The 25901-nt window shown below is 46.0% G+C and overlaps 1 protein-coding gene across 20 annotated transcripts in view; it reads left to right on the forward strand.

Moving 5' to 3' along the window:
• The window catches only part of KALRN (kalirin RhoGEF kinase), a 689867-nt gene that overhangs the window by 59395 nt on the left and 604571 nt on the right, over positions 1-25901 (forward strand). For 4 of the 20 annotated variants that reach the window (XM_061409083.1, XM_061409225.1, XM_061410130.1 and 1 more), the window contains exon 1: positions 266-5908. The exons of the other annotated variants lie outside the window; for them this stretch is intronic. In XM_061409083.1, coding sequence (XP_061265067.1) covers positions 5842-5908 — 67 coding nt within the window. In that variant the 5' untranslated portion in view covers positions 266-5841. Of the gene's footprint in view, positions 1-265; positions 5909-25901 lie in introns of those variants that run through there. 20 annotated transcript variants of the gene reach the window in all.

Raw genomic sequence — 25901 nt, forward strand, 5'->3', positions numbered from 1 at the left:
AGGAAGGTGGGGGATTACGGGATGAATGAGGTAGGCAAAGGAGGCACCGGGTTCCTTGAGTTGCCTTCATCAGGTCACCCAATAGCACGTGCCCATGGAGCTAGGGAAGAGAGTCATGGACCCTCCTCCTTGCCCCCAACACACCCCACCCCTGCTGCTTATCCAAGGCCTGGACTTCCACTCCCCTTCCTTTTTTTTTTTAAATATTGAATAAATTTACTTGTCATTCTGGATCATAATTTGTACAAACTAAGCTTTTTGTATACCGACTCTTTGCAATCCCATGGGCTATACAGTCTATGGAATTCTCCAGGCTAGAGTACTGGAGTGGGAAGCCTTTCCCTTCTCCAGGGGATCTTCCCAACCCATCCATCGAACCCAAGTCTCCCAAATTGCAGGCAGATTCTTTACCTGCTGAGCCACAGGGGAAGGCCAAGAATACTGGAGTGGGTAGCCTATCCTTTCTCCAGCAGATCTTCCCAACCCAGGAATCGAACCAGGGTCTCCTGCATTGCAGGTGGATTCTTTACCAACTGAGCTATCAGGGAAGACTATACACACACACACACACACACACGCACAAATCCTCAAAAAAAAAAAAAATTTAGCATTCCCAGTGATGGTAGAAATATACTATTTTTTCCCAATTCCCTTTTTAAAAAGTTGATATTATAGTTGACATACAACAGTGCATTATATTAGTTTCAGGTGTGCAACATAATGATTTGTATATGCTGTGAAATGATCACCACAGTAATTCTAGTTAGCATCTATCACCACACATAGTTACAGATTTTTTTCCTTAGATGAGAACTTTTAAGACCTACTTTCTCAGCACCTTTCGCGTATACAGCACAGTGTTCTTACCTGCAGCCTTACCACGCTGTGCGTTGCACCCCCATGACTTGTGTATTTACTATAGCTGGGTGTTTGTGCCTTTTGACCCGCTTGCCCCACTCTCCGTTGCCCACCTCTGGCAAACTATCAGTCTGTTCTATTTATAAGCTTGTTTGTTTTTGTTCTTTGTTTTCTTTCCTTTGATCTAGGGCATTATCTTTTGCCAAAATGTAAATACTCCCGGAGGGTCTGAACACTAAGCTCTCCTTGTGCAGACCTTAGAGGGGTTGAGATTATTTATCGTAATACTTTTTACAGGCCCAGGATGGGTGAGCTTTGAAAAGGCATGAGGGCACGGCTTGGTTTTTGGGGCCAGGGGTGGCATGCTGTGGAAGGAGAGTCAGGGCCACACGGGTTCTGGCGATTGGTGGGGGAGGAATAAGTGCTCTGGGGAGGTGTCCAGGAGGGACTGCATTTCCCTGACTTAGCGATTTGGTGTAGAGCCCAGTGTGGGGAAGGGCTGTGTGACGTTTCCAAGAGCTGAGGCTCCCCCAGTCGAGGGAGCGTTAATGATCCCAGAGGAGGTCGGAGGTGAACACGGATGAAAGCCACACAAAAGCAGGGCAAGGCAGGCTAATGAGCTTCCGCCTTTAGCTCCTGCCACCCGGCCTGATATTTGAGGTGACATTTAAAGCCATTGTACAGATGAATGCTCTCTGGAGCCTGTGGAGAGAGGAGCCTGATTCTCAGCCTCCTGGCTGGCAGCTCCTCAGCCCTGCAGTCTGGGACCCTCTACTGGGCCTTGAAGGCCCCTTACCTTCCAGGAGACTCTTCTAACTCCACACTCCGAGGGTGTGTGGGGAAACAGGGTACGCTCTAGAATTTAACTGGAATAGCTCAGTGAAGTAAGAGAGGAGAGCAGGGATGGAAGCAGACAGATCCCCATTTCAGACTCATCTGAGGAGCTGGTTAAAAATGCAGGCCTTGGGGAGTGAGACCGAGTTACCTGCCTGGATAACCAACCCTCTAAGGTGATTCTGCTGCCCATTAAACTTTGAGAACCTCAGAGATAGAGAATGAACGAGGTTAGCTGGAAAAGGCCTCTTGGGAGAAGTGGGCTTGAATTTCAGTGTGACAGGTGATAACCTGTCTTAGGTGCTGGCCTCAGGTGTGGACCTAGGAAACCTGTTCACCTGGGGACACTCAGCTCTCACAGGAGAGACGGGCCGGTGTCCGTCCCATCCATGGACAGCATTGCTGAGAATGTGTTGTCACAGGGCTTTACTTCTCCATTTGGGTGCTCATCGCCAAGGGGACAGAAGTGGTGTGGGAGGTGGCTGAGGATGGTGTCTGCTGGAGTGTGTGATACATGTTGCAACTGAAGTACAGCTTGCAGGGCAAAATGGCAGCCTGGTGGAGCCCACTTCCTCGGGCAGAGATAGTCTTCGCTCTGCTATGCAGACTAGCAACACTACCACCTTCCCTGGTGAGCTAGCCCGTGTGTCCCACAAGCCAGCCAGTGCCACTGTGGGAACAGTGGTCATCATCCCAGGAGATGGGTGGGAAAGCTCTGGGACATGACTGCTTCTTCCCTCCCTCCGTGCTGCTTGCCTTCTGCTCCATACACTTGTGCTGGCTCTATCTGATTGGGAACACAGTGTTTCCATGTTGGGGCGGGCGGATAGCAGGAGAAAGAACAGTGCCACGTAGGAAGAAGGAACAGGGAAGAGAAGGGAACACATCCATGTTCTGGTGATCGTCCAGACAGGCATCAGCCCTCTGGGATGGATGGGTTGTTGCTGGCCTGGAGATGCTCCTTGCTTCTGAGAATGGGTCCCCGTAGCACCAGCCAGGTGGGTTGCAGGAACCATGCCAACAGGAATGACCATGCTTGCTCCGACCGTGATGAAAGAAGGATCGGCCACAGGAGTATTGTTTAAGACAAAGCGACAACAACAACAAAACCTAATAAGGCCCCTTCCTGGCCAATATCCCGTCCATTCTAATTGCACTGCAGCTAAATGGCAACTGTGACAGCCTCTTGGAACATTGTATTCATCTTCTGAAGGGGCTGCATTGAAGCAGGCTTATGAGGCTCTGTGGGAGTTGGAGAAATGAGCAGTGGTGGACCGAGGAGCTCCCGGGAGCCCAGCGTGATGGGCTGAAGCCAATCTTTAGTGAAATTGCTGGCTGGATGGGTTCATCCTGGGCCTGACCCCACAGGTGACGCTTATGTTCTTATGTTTACAGTTTGTGGGGGCAGCGCTTGCACCCATGTTGTTAACATCTTTATTCCCCCTCTGTCTTTGAAAATGAAGCTGTGTGGAATGTTTGGCACTTGATTACTGGAAGGAGGGGAACAGGGCCAGCTGCCTTCTCCGGGCCCGAGAATGGGACGTGGTAGAGTAGCATTAACCCCGTCGGAGTATTCTAGTTCACACAGCTCCCACACGGTCACTGGGACTTTCTGCCTCACAGGCAGGTGCTCTTTTCAAAGCCTATCTCTGTCTGGGTCTCCTCAGACCCAGGTGGGAGCCATGTGTGCATGCCTCCCATCTCGGATTTCTCCCCAGTAGGGTTGGACAGAGCCATTTTTGGCATTCTTATTTGGAGACTGCTCTTCCTCGGCAGCCAGAAGCCCGGAGCCAAAGAAAAAAATGAAAGGCTGTCACTCAGTAAGAGGCCACACGCAGGCCCCCTCCTGAGCCTGTGCTTATGGCCTGTCGGCACTGCCCTAGGGTCCTGCCCTACTGTGAGGGCCTCCACCTCTTTATGAAAAACATCACACTTCCCCAGAGAACAATCCAGAGCCACAGAAACACTTTGGGAGAGACAGATGGCACCCACTTCTTCAGCCCAGCCACCAACTAGGTATTTGACCATAAGTCAGTTATTTAACCTCTTGGCATGTGGGTTTTCCCTTATGTACACTGGGGAAAGTGAGTCCCATCCTACAGACCTCACAGGGTGGCTCAGAGGCCCGAGGGAGAAGATGGATGTGAAAGTTCTTTGTGAGCTTGAAAAGTACCGGCCACACCTGAATGATGGAGCCTGCTATTCGTGAAGGAGGGGGAGGCTAAGGGTCAGTGCACTTCTCTCTGGAGAGAGAGGAGGAGGGGTGTGCATTCTTGTGTTAACTACAGGCTGGAGTCTTGTCCATTTAAGGTAATGGTAAAATAACTCTAGGAGAGCCGGCGAGGTAGCTTCTGGGTGGCGGGGTGTGCTCGGTCCCAGTGCTGCTCTTCATGAAGGAGCCACGATGCCGTGGTGGAGCAGGGGCAGGGCCAGCCTGGAGGAGACGTGGCTCTGCTGCCTTCTCCCTCTCCCTCCTAGCTCCTGCCCTAGGCCAGGCCTCCTCCTCAGTCTGAATTCTGTCGGAATCTGCAGCCTGTGTCATCTTGGAAGCCTGAGCCTCCAGGAAGAGCTGACGCTGAGGAGGCCTGCTCCTGCCGGCTTCCAGATGGAGAGCAGGAGGCCTGGGAGGCCAGCATTTCTACTGGAACAGTGAGAAGACATTGCTGGCATGGCCTGGGCTGGGCGAAAGCAGCGATGCATGTGCACATGGCTGCTGGGTAGTTTTTAGGCTTGGAGTCCAAAGTGGTTCTGGACCTGGGGTCCTCTTGACTTCACTTATGCAAACAGGACTTCTGGTCACCTGGGAGCACAGCCTCACTGGGTCAGCAGCCAGCATCCTGTAAAATGGGTTCCCAGCAATACAAGGCCAGGGTGCCTGTCATTCTTCCACAGGCTTTAGGTGGTGCCCAGGGACTGAGGCCTTTGTAGTCCACTCCTTTTCCTAACTTAAAAAACAAAACCATGTGGCATGCACAGACATTTGCCTCTTCACTCATTCAGTTAGTAAATACTTAGGCACTTGCAAAGTTCAAGACTCTTCAAGGTTCAGTGATGATCACAGAGCAGATCCTGTCTTCATGGAGTTTGTGGCTGAGTCAGGAGATGGGAAGGAGGACCAGGGAAGGCCGCCTGACTCTGTGGCTATGTGTTGGTAAAACCAGGAAGACTTGGCCACAGTGAATACTTGGCCGTAGGATGGCCATGCTCTGGACAGGAAGACCAGGAGCCATTCACACAGAGGTGGGAAAGCATGGGATGTAAGGGCTATGGGAGCTGAGGATCTGGCTAGAGGAAGAGGGGTTGGAGCAGAAGGGGGAAGGAGCCCTTGAGCACCACCATTCACCATGTGCTGGACCAGAGATTTTAGGTCCTTCCCTTCTTGGGAACCTCACAACAGCTCAGTGAAGCAAATACTCTTCTTTCTAGTTCCCAGAGGAGGAAGCTGGGTTGGAGTAAAGTGATCAAGGCCAGGCAACTGTTAAGTGGTAGCAGGATTTGAGCCCATATCCATGTGACTGGAGTCCATGCTCTCTCTACTCTAACAGAGGATCCACAAAGGGAGATGGAGTCTGTGGCCTTTTTCTGACCACATGGGTCCAGCAGCCTTGGGCCTGGGGTGCCTGTGGTTTCCACGGAATAAGGCAGTGAGGCTCTGGCTCTTGTAGGCTGGCCTCAGAGTCCAGGATGGCTGAGTTCCTGGCTTCCTATCCCTGTCTCCTGTTAGAAGAGCCACTGGCCTTTGGCATGGGAGGCAGGGGAAGCCAGGATGGCAGGAGATCCTGGAATGACATCTAAAATATGACCTTGACTGTGCAGTTTCATTCCCAAGACCACTTCTCTGCTCCCTTCTTTGTGAAGGTGCTCCCTGGTGCCCTCCCCTGCGTCTCTTGACCTCCCTTTGGGCCCCTGCAGGCTCGGTCTGCACCAGGCGGCAGTGTTCCGCACTTGTTCCTTTGTTGCTGTGAAACAGGCTCCCGGCACAGTCAGCCTCTGTGTGGGAGGATTGGTGGCTGTCTTCGCAGGCAGGCATTTGCTTCGAGCAGGCTGCGCGCAAGCCCAGCGTCAAGAAATTCCGGCCTCCTCAAGTTGGCGGTGGTGGGACGAGGCTCTGCTGAGGGGACTGGCTGTGAAGGATGAGTTCAGGGGGGGATGACGGACCGCTTCTGGGAACAGTGGTATCTTTGGTATCTCCGCTTGCTCCGGCTGCTGGATCGAGGTATTCCTGGGATGGGGGGTGGCGAGAATGGACATGAGAATGTGTGTGCATGCGTGTGTGTGTATAAGAGACAGAAGCAGAAGGCATGCATATACACACAGCTTTCTGACACAGACAGACAGACACACACACACAGGAAGACACAGTAGAGGAGGGAGCAGAGAGCACGGAGAGAGAAGAGGGAATGAAACAGATGAGTAGCCAGCCCATAGAAAGTAAAAAAAAAAAGTAGCTGTTTTTCTGGGGATGTTTGTGACCCAGCTGGGAATCAGGAGCCCAGGGCCATTTGGGAAGCACGTGTATATTGGGACCTCATTTCTTGTTGGGTTGATTGGCAAACTCAGAACTGTAGTCAAAGGTAAGCTCCATCTTGCAGGACTCTAGATGGAACCCTGAGCAGTGCAGCAAGAAGAATAGTCCCTGAGCAAGAAGCTGGGGGCAAACACATGCAGGCTCACGTCTCAGCTCTGCCACCACCAGTTCTGTGACCTTAGGCTGATTTATGAGACCTTTACGAGCTTGTTTTCCCATCTGTAAAATGGGCGTGGTGAGACCTATCTGCTGGGGTTGTTGCAGAATTCTTAGTTCATTCATACCTGTAAAACACATGACATAATGTCTGGTGCATAGTAGGTGCTCTGTAAGTGTTCATTTCCTCCTTACGAGGCCCCTCAGCATCGTGGAGCTTGGCATCTGTCTGGAGGACAGCTGCCTTTGTGGGTTATTGGTGAGCCATACAGAATTTGCAGTTAGTGGAAACGGAAGGGAAAGTCTGTTTTATTCCTCAGGTTAATCTGACCTTAATACATTTTACCATCAAATAGTCATGTTATTTAAATCTCCTGTTAATGTGATGCAAATCCAGACATTCTGTTGTAGGGAAAAGCCACTGTTAATTTGGTTGAGTAATTGATTTTTTTTTTTTAAACAATGTTGAGTGTTATTTTTAAAAGTGTTGGCTCCTTTAAGAGAATTTTGGCAGGATTGAGATGAAATCCTGGTGGAAAAAGTGGCCTAGGGGAGGCTCTGCTGCCCAGCCCAGGGTGTGGTCATCTGTACTGGGGATTGTCTTAGGGGTGCCAGGAGGCCGGTACCAGGTGGGAGCAGAGAGCTGCACACAGCAGGTGAACCAGGGCTCTTATCGGGGAGAAATCAAAGATGGAGGAAGCCAAACCAGCACATCTGAAAAGCAGCCTCTCACTAGCACTGAGAATAGGCCAGTGGGAGCCCAGACTTGAGATGAGAATGTTAGGAAGAGAGCCAGAATTTGTTACTGGTGAAGATCAGAGACCAGAGGAAGGAGAGGCCACAGGTGGGAATCCTCCTTATCCGTGTGGCCTTAGGCAAGTTCTTAACCTCTCTGTGCCTCCTTCATTGTAAAAGAAAATGGTAATGAGGACAGCACCAACTCAGAGGGTTGCTGCAGGGAAAAACTACAAGTGAAATACTTATTCCAGTGCCTGGCAGGAAGCAAAGTGCCCCTTGAGTGTTAGTTTTCTTTACCAATGCTGTTGATTCTCACTGTCTTACAGACGTGTTAGGAAAGACAGGAATATGTGGCATCTAATAACCAGGAGTTGAGAAAAGTCCAATTAAGAGTTGTTAGAGGCATAGAGATAATTTATACTTATGTAAATTAAAACAAGATTCAAACTAACATGATGCTAATTATAAAAAGCTAGATGTTAATATACAAGCTATATTAATAATAATTTGGTTTTATTTTTTAGAAAGTGCTTGAATCCATGAGTTGCAAACTTAGGTTCAAGTTTTGGCTTCATTACTTTCTAAGTGCCCTTGATTAAATGATTTACCCTCAAACTGACCCTTGGTTTACTAATTTGAAAAATGGTAAATGTTAATAATAATAGTTATATTATAGAATTTGGGGGAAATTTTTTGTGTTAGTGCATGTAAAAGTGTCAGGCATTGTTAGAAATGTCAGGTTAGTGAATTTATGAATTAACTAATTAAACTCTCCCCAAAACATTGTTTGCCAGATGTGTTCTTCCATGAATGTTTCATCAACATGTGTGGCTATATTTGGAAAGTTGATGGTCTTTCATAAACAATATCTCCAGGGTTTTATTTAATGTGAGTCTTTAGCAGCTTCTGACTGTGTAGGGAAACTTATTTCCAGGTTTTGGGGGGTGGTGAGTGTTGATTATGTGACCCAGTTCTGATTAATGAGTATCACAGTATTATACATGTACATGTGTGATGCCTTCAGCCATGGTCAAGCAGAGTTTTAAGATGTAGCAACTTTCCTCTAGTAACTAATGTTAGCTAACTTTGTGTAGACTGCAGCATGCTATAATATGGTGTGCTAGGCTGAGCTGGCTCATGGGAAATGCTCAATAAATATTTGTTGAATGAATGGATGAGTGATGAACCTGTCCTTCTGGGCAGTGAACAAAATTCCCAGGGATCTGTCTTTAGTGTAACCGAATTTAGCTCCGTTCATCATCTTTTTTAGGATTTTGTTGTTTCACCCTTATCATTGTCATGCCTCATATCATTTTGAAAGTAACAGACCTCAAGAAAGTGAAGAGGGAGTAAGTAAGCAATAAGAAGAAGTGGGAAATGATAAGTTTAGCCCAGGAAAATGAAATAATCGACAAGCTGTGTGCCAGCCTGAGTCATTCTTTTGGCTGTGACTGGGGGATAAATGAATCTGTGATTTGACACACCTAGGAAAAGGGAGAAAAATACTGGAACACATCATGGAGCGGAAATAAACTTTACGAAGTAATGGCAATGCATATACTTGGTGATTGCAAATGAATCTTTTATCTCCCTCATCATTGTTCATTAAGGGTAAGGATTTAAGAAAATAAAAGGGGTTGTTTTCTAGGACTTGACTATATGTGAGGATTTATAAGATAATGAACTGCCAGGTTGCTCAGACATGATTATTTTGATGATTTCTTTCATTAATATCAGACGCTGTTTTTACAGTGTTTGTTACTGGGCATGTGTCAACTCTGTTGATCATGTTCTGTGCTTTCAGATGGTGACTAAGGAGATGGTTTGTATGGTGGGATCTGTCCATCAAAAGAAGGGTGTTCATACAGATCTAAAACATGAGTGTGTGTATAAGAGAAGTAACATTGCATTTTGTTGTTGAGTTTTAGTGTATCAATGGGGACCTGACAAATGAGATGGGGGTTTACATTTCTTAAATTTTTTTTGGTCATAAAAGGGAAGAGTGAAAAGGCAGCTGCTCTTTATTGGTAGCGCATTAGGCAGTGTTTCTCCGTGTGTGGGAGTGACCACCTCTGGTAGCTCATGGGATGATTGCAGGCAGTTTACAGGTGTCCCTGTGTGCTTTCTTGCTGGTCACTGCTTGGCAGTGTCTGGAGGACATCCTGTTTGGTCCATTGTCTGCTTCTGCTGTGCTGTCCAGCCCCTGCTCTCACCCTATCCAGCGAGGCCTGCCTTAGCCCCACCCATCTCTCAGATCTCCCCTCATTCCTGCCCCTAGTCTCCCTTTTACCTTCCCACCAGCTTTCCCTAGGCCTCACACTCTGCCCTGCCTTCCCCTCTGCCCCAGATATCTGCCTCCTCTAGCCCCTGTGTTCCCTCAGTCTTCTCTCTCTGTCCCTAGGGCCCCTTTAAAGGCACAACTCCAGGCCACATGTAACCCTATTCCGTGGCATTCTCTAGTATTCTCTAACCAGAGCCAAGACTTCATCCCTTCTCACTGCTGTGCCTGGACCAACTTGACCCCATGGATCCTGGGTCTCCTGCCCTGGACCCGCCCTTCTGTGCTTAGTGATGTCCAATTCTTTGTGACCCTGTGGATTGTAGCCTGCCAGGCTTCTCTGTTCATGGGAATTCTCCAGGCAAGAATATTGGAGTGGGTTGCCATGCTGTCCTCCAGGAAATCTTCCTGACCCAGGGATCAAACCCAGGTCTCCCACATGGCAGGCAGATTCTTTACCACCTAAGCTACCACGGAAGCCCTTCCCTCATTTCTGGGTGTTTTTTCCTCTCAAGAGCCACGTTTTGTTTTCTCTTGCTCCTGCCTTTTTATGTCACTTTGCCATTATCCCCAGTCTATGAGTTTCTTTTAAAAACAAATTTAACAGATGGAGTTGATTTAGAATGATATCAAGGAAATAACTATAGGAGGTATGTGGATATGGTGAAATGATGACAGAGGTACAGAAATGACTGGTGTGTGGAAAACTTAAGTGAGATGTTGAATTTACATCATAAGCTTTAGGCCGCCAATTTCTTCTTGGTGCTTCATGTACATTCCTGTAGCTACCACAAAGTGCTTTGGATTCTGGGCCAGGAACCAGCTGGTTCTCGTTCCTGGATATATGCTGGAATCATCTGGGAGCTCTTAGAAAGCATGACATCTAGCTCCTCCCTTCCCACCCCCTGACCTCCCCCCACCGCCACAGCCAGCTAAATGAGAGTCCTTGGAAGGAGGGTTGGACACCAGCATGTTTAAGGAACTCTGCCAGTGATTCTAATGACAGCCACAGTTGAGAACTGCCCATTGTCGGGCTTTCACATAGATGCCAGAGAATATAGGTAAAATGGAATTTTCAGCAAAATAAATGAGGAAATCAGTCACTATATGGGAGTGGTAAACAAAGGAATGCGCTAAGGAACAACATTTAAAAGAACACAATCCTTTGGATATAATTCATGCAGGTTTCTTCAGAAATTTCAACTACAGTCATTTTCTATCACTGACTAAACCTTTTTTTAAAAATTTTTAACTTTTCTTTGTAGTTTTTAAGTTGAAGCATAGTTGATTAACAATGTGTTAGTTTCAGGTATACAGCAGAGTGATTCAGTTATACGTGTATAAGTATCTATTCTTTTTCAAATTCTTTTCCCATTCAGGTTATTACAGAAGATTGAGCAGAGTTCCCTATGCTATACAGCAGGTCCTTACTGATTATCTGTTTTAAATATAGCAGTGTGTGCGTGTCAATCCCAAACTCCCAATCTGTCCCGGCCTCCCACCCTTCCTCCCTGGTAACCATAAGCTGTCTTGCTTAGCCCGTTCCTAGCCTGCCTTGAATGCTGGAGACCCACCTTGGTTTGGCTTGTCCTGTTGCGTATATGTGCCCAGCATGGCATGTAGCTTCTTTGTGCCAACCTTTATGACTTGTTCTTTCCTTTCTATGGCTGGTGAGGAAAAGGAAATCACAGCTTGTGTATGAAAAGCAAGTAGGCTGGTTTTTCTTTCCTGGGAATTTTCTAATTAGAGGAGGTTAGGTTGTAATCAGCTTCCCATTGAAGTTGAATGTTCATACACTACACAAAGAAGTTACTTTAACTTAGTTTTTAAGTCACTAATAGATATCTCTTATTCAGTTGGCTTTTGGCACAAAACCACTTTCTTAAAGGGACCTATTGTTCAGTAAAAAGTTTGATTTCAGCACCCCTTGAAACACTCTCTCAGCACAATTCCCCATTGCCCCACACCCCAGCAACCTTCATATTTTCCCTTCATGATTCAAGTGCTTCCACTTGAAATACCTGAAGCTTCCCCGTCTCACAATTAATCCACATCCTTCCCCTTCCAAACCACATAGCCCCCTTGTCCTCCAGAAAATGTTCCCCCAGTTAATCATACTGGTTCTGTTCAAAGACACGTGGGCATTTAGGTGCAAGGCCAGTGTTCTGTGATTCACGATGGACTCCTGTGGGTGGTAGGAGGACACACCTGGTGGGCTGGTCGTGAGCCTTGAAGGCATTAGTATATGTGGCCAGGGCCTGGTATGAATAAGTGCTCAGTAAGGCATGCTGTACTCCCAGACTGCTATTGTTTTAGGGGCTTAGTTGCTTCCGGGGGTCCGTCTCTTCCATTGTGAGTAGTGTCCCCAAGGGCAGGTCCTTGTCTCCCCATCCCTTAGTGTTCTCACCTGGACAGCGGGTTCAACGTTGTATCCTGCCACGCAAGTGTGCTCGCACAGTCGTGTCTGACTCTTTGCGACCCCATGGACTGGAGCCCACCAGGCTCCTCTGTCCATGAAATTTTCCAGGTAAGAATACTGGAGTCGGTTTCCATTTCCTACTCCAGGGAATCTTCTTGACCCAGGGATCGAGCCTGCATCTCCTTCATTGGCAGATGGATTCTTTAAAACTGTATCTTATCAAGAAACCCAAATAAAGAGGCTAACAGAGTATCCAAACTCTCCAGGGAACTCAGAGGCGATTGTCATGGAATTGTTGGTTGTGGGTAGAGAACTGTAATGACTTGACAGTTCCAGTATCTTATACCCCTTGGTTCTCACTATGTCTCTCTGAGAGCAGTTAATTTAGTTCCACTTTCACACATAGGAAATCAGCTTATAATGTTAAAAGACTCTGCTCTAGTCACAGAGATGCTAAGAGAAGAATCAAGATCCAGGACCCCCAGCTCTCACCTGGGATGAGTTCTCTCTTCTACCTGTTCTTGTACAGGTGGGGGGACCCCATCTTTCTCTCTCTCTGGAAAACATGTTAAACTGGGGTGCCCATTGCCCCTGTCAGTGGAGAGTAGAGTGTATCACTGGGATGTTTTTTCTGTGGTATGAGATCACTAGACAAGATATATCTAGGCCAAGTGCTAGGGGAAGGACACTGATAGCTGTGCTGTGTGGTCCTGGTGTGGTGTTTCTGCCTGGTGAGGAGGAGGTGACTGCGATGTGAGAACAGTAAAATAGCACTTTCTGAGTGTGGCATGGGGCTTCCCAGGTGGCACAGTGGTACAGAACCCACCTGCCACTGCAGGAGGTGCAAGAGACGTGGGCATGATTGCTGGGTTGGAAAGATCCCCTGGAGGAGAAAATGGCAACCCATCCCAGTATTCTTGCTGGGAAAATTCCATGGACAGAGGAGGCTGGTGGGCTACAGTCTTATTGGGTCACAGAGTCAGACACAACTGAGCGACTGAGCATCCACATGGCCTCACAGTGCTTGTTCTTCTGTTGTGGCATTTTCAATGATAACTGAGGAGAAGTGGGACAGCTGTGTTCCTGGATGGTCAGACAGCCAGCTGTGGATTCCCAGTGTTGGTGATGGGTTTGCTCTTCACCTTGTGGATGGAGGGTGCTATGTTACCAAAGAAACTGTCAAAACAATAAAGAGTATTGTTAGTGGCAGTAGTAATACTACCTACTAAGCCCCAGGTATAGCAGGGAGTGTTTAGGAGTAGGAGGTAGGATTCCTGTCCTCAGGAACTTAAAGTTCAAATTCCTGAAAGATCTAGAACCAGTGGTAATCTCTGAGTCCCTGTCGGCCCTTCTATCAAGTGATGGATCTTATGAAAAGGATCCCTTCCAGCTTTAATGTTCCAAGGTTCTATGTGGATAATACCTGTAATAAAAAGATGGTGCTAAGTTGTGTCCGATTCTCACAATCCCATGAACTGTAGCCTGCCAGGCTCCTCTGCTCATGCAATTCTCCAGGCAAGAATACTGGAGAATACGTGTATTACCTGTAGATAATGCATCCACAGTGACTACAATATATCTGTGTGATCCCACAAGGTATCTCATGTTGAATTGCTAAACAAGTGCTATGCGTTCACAAGGGGGAGGAAGGACAGAGGCAGTATTACTGCTTCAGCAGGTATCTTCTGAGCACCTACTATATGTGCCCTATTCAAGAGCCTAGAAAACAGTGCTGAAGAAGATAGTGTTCTTGTCTTCATGAAGCTTTAGGATTTAGCAAGGGAGATACACACTAACAAATACCATGGTAAATAATACAATGGCAGGTAAATTAAAGAGGAGAGAACTGACTTAAGCTTTAGTAGTACTTAATGGCAAGGAGGGAAGTTGGAGAGTATAGATTGCCTGGAACGTCTCTGTGTGGTAAGAGTTCAGTTTGGAAAGGTAGGTTGGGATCATCCTGTGAAGAGTCTTGTTTCCATATCAGGTTAAAGACAGATAATAGCAGAGCAAGAGCATTTCATTTTTTAAAAATGAAATGAACAATTTTCATTTACCAGGCAGTAGACGAGGTGCTGAGAATACACAGAAGTATAACATAGCATGACAAAATGCCCACTTCCTTCATTCAATGGAAGTATGTCTGTCTTTCTAGAGAGTTAGGATGGGGGATGCATGGTTTTGAGTCATTTGCCCCAAAATGATAGTGAAGTTGACACTAGCTCAGGGAAGACAGTATATGGGAAGAGGTGACTGGCATAGATTGGTTTTGGAAAGTGTGGATGTGAGGAGACAGTGTCAAAGGGATAGGAAGAAGCCAGGATACAATATATTCTTGAGGGTAGAGAAGAAGGGACAGTTAGGGGTCCCCCTCTGCAGGGAAGTGGGGCAGTGTGAGAAGTTCGGTGACAGAAGGCATTGATGACGATTCATAGCATTGTTTCAGCAGCCCTGATGAAGAGAAACCAGATTGCAGTGGGAGGAGGTGGTGAAGATGAGGCAGCAGCAAGCACATATTGTTTGTTTGAGAAATATGTCAGAAAATGCAAGGTAAAAATAGAATGGTGGTTGATGGGACATTAGGGTCAAGCAATGGTTCTGTTAAAGAAGGGAGGCTTGAATGTGTTTGAGCCTGGGGGCAGGAGCCAGTGATGAGAGAAGTTTGAAAATGATGAACAGAAATGGATCAATTAATCCATTCAAGAAATATTCATCGAGCACTGACAGTGTTCCAGGCACCGAGCTATTTGCTGGGGATACAGTATGAATAAGGCATGAAATCTTCATGAAGTTTACATTCTAATGAGTGAGGCAGATGATCCATGATCCAAGCGACAGTTGAAAAAAGCTTGTGATAAGTACTGTAAAGTGCAGCAACAACCTGGAGGAGGTAGGATTGGGTTGACTGAAGAGTGCAGATGGAAGTGGAAGACTGGAGGAGGGAGAATGCTTCCTCTGCTGGAAGGAAGGAAGAAGGGGGTGCTTAGAGAGCTATTTTTAAGTAGGAAAAAGGAGAAATGAGGAAATGCAGTTCGGATGGGCTTAATACGCTTAGCAAAAGAGTAGGCACTGTTATGGGCTGTGACTGAAGAGGTAGGTAGTTCAAGACTTTGCGTAGGCTCACCTGTTTCATTCAAGCTGCCAGCAGGGCTGTGTAGGGGGTGTTATTCTCATTGCATAGGTGAGGTAGCTGAGGAGACTCAGAGGGACCCACAGCCAGAGAGTATCGGGGGAGGAGTAGGTCTGTCACCTTGGTACTCAGCCATTGGGTAGCTCAGAGCGGACTGCTAATGAGTGGAGCCTTCCACTGCCATCAAGCGTTGACTGAGTCCTACTCCCTCCTCAGAGACAAAACCCTATACTGCACCCTTGGGGGAGACCCTTGGGGAGAAGATGATACCTGTGCAAGAACTGTGTTAGAAACTGATAGATCAAGCCCTCATCATGTACTTACTATGAAGCACACTGTCCTTGTATTTGGATTTTTAAGGATGTAGGTAGAGCAAGGAAAAAGGGTATTCAGGTAAGAGAAAATGCAGGGCCTTTTCTAGTGATTCAGAGGGAAGGTATAATCAGAGAAGACTGGGGCTTTATCAGATAGAAAGGGAATTTACTAGTTCAAGAGATGGTATTGGGTCAAGTAAGATGAGTGGTAAGAGGAAGGTTTCATTTCTCATCCTTTTGCCTCCATAATTGTACCCTCAGCAAAAGAAAAAAAGAGACAGAGTTGGAAGAGACCTCTCATTTTAGAGATGAGGAAACTGAGCCCAAAGAGATGATTTCACTTCTCAAAGCCATACAGATACTTGTTGGCTGAGCCTACCTTTGAAGCAAGGATGCAAAAGCTCCTAGTTGAGGCCTCTCTTCATTGTATTCCCCTGCAGTTTCAGTTCAGTTCTGCCCCTTTTAATGCGCTCAGCAGCCCAGATAGTCATTGTTATGTGGAAGACTGGAGGAATTCATGGGTTTGAAGGGCGCCTAGTTTGAATTAAGCTTTTCAAGGCTCTGGGAAAAGTTCTAAAAAGCCCCAAAAGCAGAATTGTATTTTTTTCTCTATCCTCCCTTGTTATTATCATGAAAAATAAGTTGAGTGGAGTTGGAAGTGGCACCTCCTGGCTCTCCTGATCTATTGCAGAATCACGCTCTAAAGAACTCAGCCCTGAGCAAAAGCAGAGGAGTGTCTTCCCTATAAACTCAGGCTAGGAGGAAGAACTGGCATGGGGCTTTTAATCTACATTCATGCCAAATGAAATCTGCTAGATGGGATATAATGAGCTCCATATTTTATAGACTATTTTAAGCTTGTCTCAAAATAAAGTACAGGGCTAGGGGTGGAGGAAGGACGTAAGTCTTGGAGGAAAAAATGCCATGGCTTACTCATCAGTGTTTTTATTTTAATGATCCCAACCCCAGTACAAGTCCCTCAGTGACACTGTAATGGAAACCACATTTTTTTTTTTTTTCCTTCTGGAAGTTTCAGGAAGAACACAGCCAAATGCTTTGAGGCATAATTAAGGTTACAGACTCCTATTCCCAGTAATACACCTACCTTTCACCCCAGGGGGCTCAGCTAGAGACAGTGTGGTTCAAAAGCAGTTGAAATTATAAAGACATTTCTTCTGCCAATCTCTGGCTCACCACAGCTTCTTTTCTGGGCCTTACCCCCTTACCCCCTCCCCACCCCCACCTCCACCCCCATCCTCTTCCTCCCTCCGCTTCCTCTTAACCGCTGCCTCATCCCTGCGACGGAATAAACCAACACATAAATAAATAAGAACCCCACAGGTCCTTCTCAGCCACAGGGAGAGAATCTCAGGCAGATACTGCTGTGTTGCAGTAGGCTGGACAGGGCTGGCAGAGGCAGACACACACATGGCAGCTGAGGGAGCCTGCCAGTAGGTGTGGGTCCTGGGAGGAGGTGGTGCCTGTGTCATCAATAGGTATGTGAGGGGTGGGGAATATTGTGCACATTACAGGTTGGAAAATCCACCTCATAGGAAGGTCTTGAGGATCTAAGAGAACAAGGTGGCCCTTTCTCCTGTGTTTGAACATGATGGGTTGAGAACACTCTGCGTCTCCTCTGCCTTGGCCAGCTCTCTGAATCTACATAGATCAAAGTTAAGAAACTTGGCATGGCCGATTCAATTATGTGGGATTGTTTTTTTTCCCTCTTAACCACATCTTGAACACCTGGAATATGTAAGATAGTGAGAACCCTTGGTTCATGTATGCAAACTCTCTCTGGCCAATTTTTGTCCCATCTTATCCATGTAGGAAGGGCTCTGGTTAGCACAAGGACCAAAGGAAGGACTAGGGTGTTTGCCCCCTGGTGGCCTGGACCCATGCTTTGCCCCTGACAGTGGTGATTCTGGGACAGAGCATAGTGAGACCCAGCTGGTACTTTGCTTGTCTCCTTATAGATCACACCACAGCTCCATTTGTCTTCTCATGACCTCCCTCACCAAAGGGCAAATAGTCATGTTCATAATATTACCTTAGAAGACATATTAATGTGAGTACATTCTCCATTCATCTAACATGTGTTAAATACCTCTCCGAGCCTCAGCTTCCTCATGTGAAGAATTAGGGTCATGTCTCTCTGTGGTCGTCATAAGAAGTCATCGCTGAATATTTCCAGCTCTACATCTTTCAGGCACACAGTAAGATTCCACTTTTCTACATCCTTGGCTGTGTGAGTTACTTTGGCCAGTGAATTGTAAGCAGAATTAGGTGTTGCATTTCCATATGGAAGCTTTAAAAATAAAATATGATTTACTTTATTCTCCCACTGTTTCATCAATTACAGGATCTCTGTTGGATTTTAAAGCCTCCATCAGCATGGGACCCTGAGTGACTATGAACATAGCCCTCTGCTGAACCATTTTGAAGATATAATATGAACAAGAAATAATCTATTTTTTCTGTATACCAAGCCTGTATTAACTAATATGTATTACCTTATAAGGCTTGTGGGGAATTATGAAAAATTGAAATATATATGTTGTGCATGCCACATAGCAGGCATTTAAAAATGGTGGATACTTCATTCTCACTATGAATATCATTTAGGATATGGCTACAGGTAACTCAACCTAAACTCAAAATGACATAAATAATTCTCCTCTTTTCCTACCTCTTTTAGTGCTTAACAAGAAGTTCATAAATTAGACCATTAAATCAGAGGCTCAATATCATAACCAGATTCTCTCTTATTTAGTCTACTTGGGTTCATTAGATTTCTGATGTCTACAGGTTGCAACTCATCAGTTTTGGAAAATTCTCTGCCATTCCCCCCCCCCACCCCCCACCGCCACCGCCCTGCTCCCTTCTCTCACTTTTGGGATATAGTTGATTAAAATGGAAATTCCTTGAAGTTGAATTCATTTTGAAAGTGATTGAAGTTGAAATTTCTCACTGTATCTTCTATATTTCTTATCATTCTGTATTTGCACAATTTTATCTTTCTGTAATACATCCTAGATGTTTCTCTTCCAGTTAATTTTTTCTTTTTTCTTAAATAAATGTTATTGAAACACAGTTGGTTTACAATGACGTGTTCGTTTTAGGTGCACAGCCAAGTGGTTCTGTCCCATTATAGTTTATTTTAAGGTGTTGAGCACAGTTCCCTGTGCAGGAAGTCCTTGTTGGTTGTCCACTCCATAGACAGTGTGTATATTTTAATTCCAAACTCATAATTTGGCTCTCCCCCCATCCTTCCCCTTTGGTAACCATAAGTTTGTTTTCTATGTCTGTGAGTCTATTTCTGTTTTGTAAATAAGTTCATTGGCATAACTTTTTTTTAGATTCCACATATAAGAAGTGTCATATGATATTTGTTTATCTTCTAGTTTGATTCTCTATTCAGCTATATCTAATCTGCAATTAAACTTGTTCATTGACTTAATTTCAAGTGTTAGATATTTCAGTGCTAGAATCCTTACTTAATTCTCTTTCAAATCACTTAAAAAAAGCTTTTAGTTTAATTTAAGAAAATCTTTTAAGCTTGTCCTTTATTTCTTTGACCACAATAGATATATTTGCTTCATAGTCTCTATTTTATAATTCCAATATCTGAAGTCTTTGTGGGTCTGTTCCTGTAGTCTGCTGTTTCTGATGATTCTTACTCAAAGTATCTTTTTCCTTGTGTTCTCTTTGGTCATTATTTTTGAAAAAGATTGTATGAGAATAATTTGAAGCCTAGAATGGTGACTTCCTCTTGCAGCAATCATTTTCTTTTGCCAGACTCCAAGGGGTACCACTAGTCCAACTCTACCTTAACCCAAGTTGAATGCTCAAGGTTCCTTGGACCCAGATTACAGGCAGCTGTGTTTCAAGTTTTCAGAAGAGCTGGCTTATTTCTTCTAGACTGACTTTACCTTGAGAGCGAAACCCTCCCTCTGGAGAAAACCCAGCTTAGTGTGGGGTATTATATATCAGAGTTCCTTCATTGGGCTGGCTCTGAAGTTTGATTTCTGTTCCCTTTTCTCTTCCTGGCTGCCAAAAGCACAGCTTCCTTTTGCCACTGTTTCTTACAGGTTGCCAGATACTTTCAGGGCAAAAAGTAGCTTTGTGTTTTAAGGCAACTTCTTTGGATTCTTACTTTCTTCGAGGCTTTGGCCTAGTTACTTAGCTCTTTAATGCTTTTAAGAAAGTTAAGAGAAAACCCCAGAGATGTTCTTCAGCGGGAGGGTCAGTCCTAATTGCCCAACCAGCCACTGCAAGAAATGAAGGCCCAGGACTGTGTTTCTTCGCACTGTCCTCTTCCTTACTGTCCAGGATGGGTGCCACCGTTTCATATGCCTCATGAGCAATGCGCAGCAACTCAAAGAAACTGTTTTTCATTCATGTATTCCCAGACAAGTGGCCAGAAAGTGGATGCCAGTTCCGCGATTAGTGTAACAGAAGTAGCATTTACCCTGTGGGGCTGAAAGTGTCTCTGCTTCCCGTGAAGCACACAGATACTTGATTCCTGAATGAAGTCTGGGTCCTCTAAGCCAGGAAGAAGTGGGTAAGTGGCTACTGAGCAGGAAAACAACTATATCTATCACAATCTCTGCTCAGCTAGAGAAAAAGATTAAGTGTAGCCATGTTTCTTGCCTATTTGGGGAACTACATGCTTGGAATGATTGCAGAAAAATGTAAAGCCACACCCTAATGGAAAGGATTCAGAAATGTTGAGGACATGTTCCTTGAAAACTCACTTTGGAACCTAAAAACTGTAAAAATTTTATATAGCCTGCTATCACAATAGAATTATTTTGTTTAATGAAAATATTCAAAACCAAAGTTCTATGGTAGAAAGAATGACCTTATAGGAAATTTATTCACAAAATTTAATCACACTACAAATTACCTTTATAAATTTGTACTGTATAAAATCTAATGCATGTTATATGGGTCCAGTGGGTGAGCTGGGTCCATCCAGGTGTTTCTGGCAGAAATGGGGTGCAGCTTGCAGAAGAAGGACCATATTAAGATCTAAGAATACTCACAGACCTTGGGGACAAGGGCGTCACTTCCCCAGCAGGGCTTCTGCGAGCGTCACTTCCCTAGAAGGCTGTCCTTGCTCTAAGACACCTGCCCTCATTCCCTAGGAGCAGGGTTGGAGCACAGAAGTGAGGTCTGAGGCCTCCAAAGACAGCCTTTCCGGCAGGCCCCTTGCTCCCTGCCTTTGGGAAATCAGATGGACTCCATGTCCTCTCTTTGGGACAAGAGGACCCATAAGGAGGGACATTTACCCTCCTGCCCTGCCCTGTCTGGCCCCTCTGTAGTTTCCACTTGAGGAAAGGAGGTCCAGTTCCTGACCCAGTGCCTCCCACAGGCTCAGAATCCATCTCCCTCCCTCTCTTTTCCATGACCCGTGTCCATGGCTTGACTGCATCTTAGAAGTTCCCTTTATCAGTACATTACTTGCTCCAGGTTGCTAGCTCTTGTGTGTCCTGCACTCTACCTGTCCTGCACCTCCCAGGACCCCCTACCTCAGGCCCCTTCCTTTCTTCCTCCAATGGGCCTCAAAGAAGATACCCAAAAAAGGTGCGTCAAGCAGCTTGAATGTGTGCATATTTTGGTGATGGGCAGATGAGGACAGCTGAGTTTGGGGTCGGTGCTTTCAAGTGGGGTGAAAGTCCGGAAGTAGGTTCTGTCCCCTTTTGTCATCCTTAAACTCTGCTGGTTAAAGCTATTGATTTGCACGACCAGACTCCTTTAAAAAACAAAGAAAAACCTAAAGCTTAATAAAGTTTGGAAGCATCAAGCCCAGTGGCTCGGCTTAGTTCGGTGATGGACTTGCCTTTAAGGCAGTATGCTGAATGGTTCAGTGTGAACCAAAAGTGGTTCAACTCTGCCACTCACTACTGCGTAGTATTTGCTATGTCACTTGGCTGCTCTAGGCCTTCATTTCCTCATTTATAAGATGCTCACAATAGCAGTCATTATCTTGTAGGGTTACTGTGTGGATGAAGTGATGTTAGCTGTTAATTCTTAACCCATATTGCCTACAGTTTACCTTTTGGATGAGAAAAGCGTGGTGGAATGGTCAGGAGGGGATCTGGGGCCTCACAGCTTGATGGGCAGGTTTTAAAAGGGTGAGGGAGACCCTGTGCTGCCAGTCTGGGTACTGGGCCCTGTGGGAGGGCAGTCAGGTCTGTTGTCAGGGATGGAATTGCAGAGCAACCTCCTCTGGCCTTGAAGTTTGGCGGGAGGCCCTGGGGAAAAACTTCTGCCTCACCTTGTTGTCTCCTGCAGGCGTGGAGTCATCCATCAGTGACTCCTTCGAAGACCCTGCCTCCTTTCCTTGAGGCGACTTGCCAGGCGACCAAGCTGGGCTGCCCCTGAGGGCACTTCCTTGCCTGCTGTAGCTTGCTGTGCAGGTTCAGCCTTTCAGCTCAAGGTGCTTCCTGCCTCCCTGGAGTTCCTTCTCCATTAAGTAGATTAAGGGTTTGGATGACCCAGCCCAGAATAATGGACACACTAATTGGCAGGCATAGAAAGCTTCAGCACTGATAAAGCTTCAGGCCCTGGGCAGTATCTGCTGAAATCCAATCTTATCGATCACTTCTGGACAGAAGGACCTGTGTGCAGTGGTGAAGGCCCATTGGAGGAAGAAAGGAAGGGGCCTGAGGCAGGGGCGTCCTGGGAGGTGCAGGACAGGTAGAGTCTGCCCTGGGCAGAGGTGCTGAAAGGAGAAGTCAGAGGAAGGGTTTCTTGTCTTTTGAATAGGAAAGGTGGTTGTAGTCAGTGCTTCTCCTTCAGGGGGATGAGGGATGAGGCCTGAGGCAGCTGATTGGGGGAGACAAGTGTAACTTAGTGCACACTGTGGCCACTTGGACACGTCCTGGCCACTTCATCAGAGAGGCAAGCAGCCCAGTGGTCCTGGTTTGTGCGAGGGGTTTGAATGGGAGGAAGAGGAAGATGGGTTTTGGAGAGACCACACACTGTCTTTCCCAGATATCCATCTCTAGCCAATTCCATGGGCTGGGGTATGAGCCCTGAGGAGGGGGGTGTGTGCTGCTCAGAATGGGAGGAGCAGCTCTCAGGAGGGTTCTGTGTGAAGCTTGGGGAGAGATGATGCCGATCTCCTGGACAGAGTGGGGAAGGAGACTAAGCTTCCACTGGAGATTAGAGCCAGGGGCCAGGGGGACTCCAGGGAACTCAGGCTGTTTGGTCTTTGGAGCGTTGGGGATTGGAGAGCCCTGGAGTCAGTACCCTGGGTCAGATGCTGGATTCCTCAGAGAGGTCACCTCAGACCTCCTCCAGCAGCAGCTGGCAGCCAGAGCAGGAGAGAGGGACATGCAGGTGGGTCACCCGGGGAGCACAGGGGAGATATGAAAGGGCCTCCTGGACACAGTGCGATGAGACTTTTCAGAGGCTGACGCGCCACATGAGAAAGGAAATGGGCAAAGCCAGTGGAATTTGAATTCTCTTGTCTGGTGAGGACTAGAAGGTTCAAGTTACAGAGCAAACATCTTGGCACTGAGAGACTTCTTAAATTGACAAATATGTATTGAATATCTGCAAAGATACTATTATGAGAATGAACAAGGCAAGCTATCTTTTTCTTCATGGAAATTGCAGTGAAGTGAAAAGATTGTTTATTTGGAAAGTGCCATGGGAGCAGTGAAGAGAGAGAGAAGAATCTCAGCTGTGGACTTGGCCTTGATAGGCCTTGAAGGATGCGTAAAAGCTGAACTTGTGGAGATAGAGAAGGGCAAGAGAGGAGAGGTGCTGGGGGTAAGTTTTGGAGTTGGGGAGATAGTCTTCACTTGGAGTCCAGTGTGTATGCTCATTGTGAGTATGTGTGTAAGGGATTTGGGATAATGAGAGAGAAAGCTGGAAAGGTTGCTTTATGTTCCACACTGTGGAGATTTCAGATTTTATTCAATAGTTCATGGGTAGCTATTGGGAGATTTTGAGCAAGGAAAATAACTTGATCAATCCTTTCCTGTCCCTGACTGAGGTCACTTGGTAGTAGCACTGTGTTGGGCAGGGCTTCAGGCCATGATTGCTTCAATATGTTCTCTTCCTGGCTTTCTCACAGGGAAGCAGTCGTCATTTTATTTTTACCCACGTCTCTGTTTAGGGCGTGCGTCAGATTAGCAGCTCTTTGCCTCCAGTTGGAAGAGAGCTTCTGTTCAAAGTGCTGTGTGGGTGGAGTCCTTCTGCCACTGTCCAAGCCCTGCTGCCCTCCTGGGTGTTGACCTTGGCTGTAGAGGGTGTGTCCCTTGATTTAATGCTGTTTGTTTCCCCTACTTTTTCAGCTCCTTCCCGGTGCTCCTGAATGAACCAGGTTCCTGTAGGAAGGCTGTGCAAGGGGCAGCCTGTGGCTTGCGTGTTAGCTAGGGGAGGTAACTAATAAATGAACAGTCAGTCATCTTGGGAATGTAGATCTTTGCTTCAGCCAGATTTACTTTCATTTTACCATAAATACAAGCAGCTTCATAAATTTAAATTGGTTTCCATAAAGAGACCCTGGTTCCAGGAACATTTCTCAGTACAGAAGACAAAATTGTCAACAAAGATGGGGATGCATTTTTAAAGATAAGATCTACTGACCAGGACATGGTCTCAGTTCAGTTCAGTCGCTCAGTCGTGTCTGACTCTTTGCGACCCCATGGACTGCAGCATGCCAGGCTTCCCTGTCCATCACCAACTCCCGGAGCTTGCTCAAACTCATGTCCATTGAGTTGGCGATGCCATCCAACCATCTCATCCTCTGTTGTCTCCTTCTCCTGCCTTCAATCTTTCCCAGCATCAGGGTCTTTTCCAATGAGTCATTTCTTTACATCAGGTGGCCAAAGTATTGAAGTTAGGATGTGGTCTACAAAGAAGCAAATTTGATGGCTTAACACTTCTCTTCTGTATCCAAATGAAGGGGATAGTGCAGATTTATCTTCCAGAAATAGTGATGTTTTAAAATGTCCTGCTGGTGTTGTTGACATTGTTGGCCCCAACACTACATTCATGAGGAGAACTCTGTGGCTAAATTATCTGTTAGATAATTTCTCTCTGGTTGTGGTTGGAGACTACATCTTCCATTCCAGCTGGTAGTCTCTCAGTAGCTTTTTCTTAGTCATGCAAGAGCCAGCAAAAATAGTATAGACAGTTAACAGAGATCTAGACCTTCTACTGGAAAAGGAATCCAGAGAATATGGCCTGTTGATAGTATTTGTGTTGTAAGTTAGTGTTTTGGGATAGTGATTAAATACTTCCTAATTTGCCAGGAACTGTCCTAGGTGCTTATCTCAAACCTCACAATAGTATTGTCCCTATTTTACAGATGAGGATACTGAAGCTCAAAGAAGTATGTGACTTGCCCAAGTCATCCAGCTCATATAATGATGAGTCAGGATTCTCACCTAAGTTTTCTTATTCTACACCTCATATTCTTTTCCACTTCTCCACCTGAAAACTGATGAGAATACCCATAGCCTAGACAGCTGGGGGTAGTTAGATGTTGTACCATTAAGTGACATCTTGGAATCTCCTCTGGCCACCAAGGTGTACTGGGCCATGATTTTGGGCTTCTTTCTTTGAAGGAGGGTTACATCTCTCCCATTTGGTTAACATCTGCTCATTGCCAAGTGGACTCCTGGAGACCTCTTTTGCTCTATCTTTTAGCTCCCAGCCCTCTGCTGAATTGGAAAAGTGACAGATGGAAGATCAAGTGCAGATACAAGATCAGATTTCAGACACTACAGGTTTCATTCTGATCTGCGGCAGCTCTGAGGGAGAGGAGGGGGTACTGGCTGCGTGAGTGGATGAGTGTATGCTGTTGACCTGCTGCCCCGAACAGGGGATCCTATTGGGAATTTCATTTATGAAAGAGAAAAATATGGGGTTTTCCCCTTGAGCATAGGGGGTAAAGAAAATAGAAAATTGTCTGATATTTAAATAACTAAAACATTTGTTAAGAGTTATCTCTAGGGAAGGCAGAATTGATGTCATTTGAAGGGAGCTCAGTAGGTACTCCCAGCTCAAAACCTCTTTGACCCTGGCAGTGCCTTGGTACCAGTGGTTCATTCTTTTGGGCTAATGTCACTCAGCTAATCCTTTTATGAGTGGGAAAATAATGCACTCTGGTGTTAATTTAAGATTCTTTGGCTCCGGAAGTAGAGGAACATGAATGCTATGTGTATGTGTGTGTGGAGTGGGGTGGGTGGTGTCTAGAGTGGATAGAATGACTCAGACATGGTGGGAGATATTTTGGGATGGCTTCTTAAAAAAGTGATTCTTAACATGCTGTGGTGGCAAAGCTCTTTTAGGAGCTGTGCATTGGAGCATTCACCAGGTTACTGAACATCAGTTTTTAGTTTCTCAGATAATGAAATTAGCTCTAGTAATATAAGGTACAAAGCCATTATTAACATATAAGCCTTTATAATTACTTTTTAGAAGTCCCTTTTGCTTTGGCATAGTAAATCTTTCTCATGGTGCCAAGGATTTAAAATTTTTAGAAATGACATTTAGTTAATGCAAAAGGTAAAATTCCTTTGGTTTCAAGTTGCCTTGGAAGTCTACTCATTCTCCCCACACCCCCAACATTTTTATAGTGTGTAAAGGGATTAGGGGCAGGAGGGGAAGGGAATGACAGA

This window comes from Bos javanicus, chromosome 1, assembly GCF_032452875.1.
Source record: "Bos javanicus breed banteng chromosome 1, ARS-OSU_banteng_1.0, whole genome shotgun sequence".
Taxonomy (NCBI): domain Eukaryota; kingdom Metazoa; phylum Chordata; class Mammalia; order Artiodactyla; family Bovidae; genus Bos; species Bos javanicus.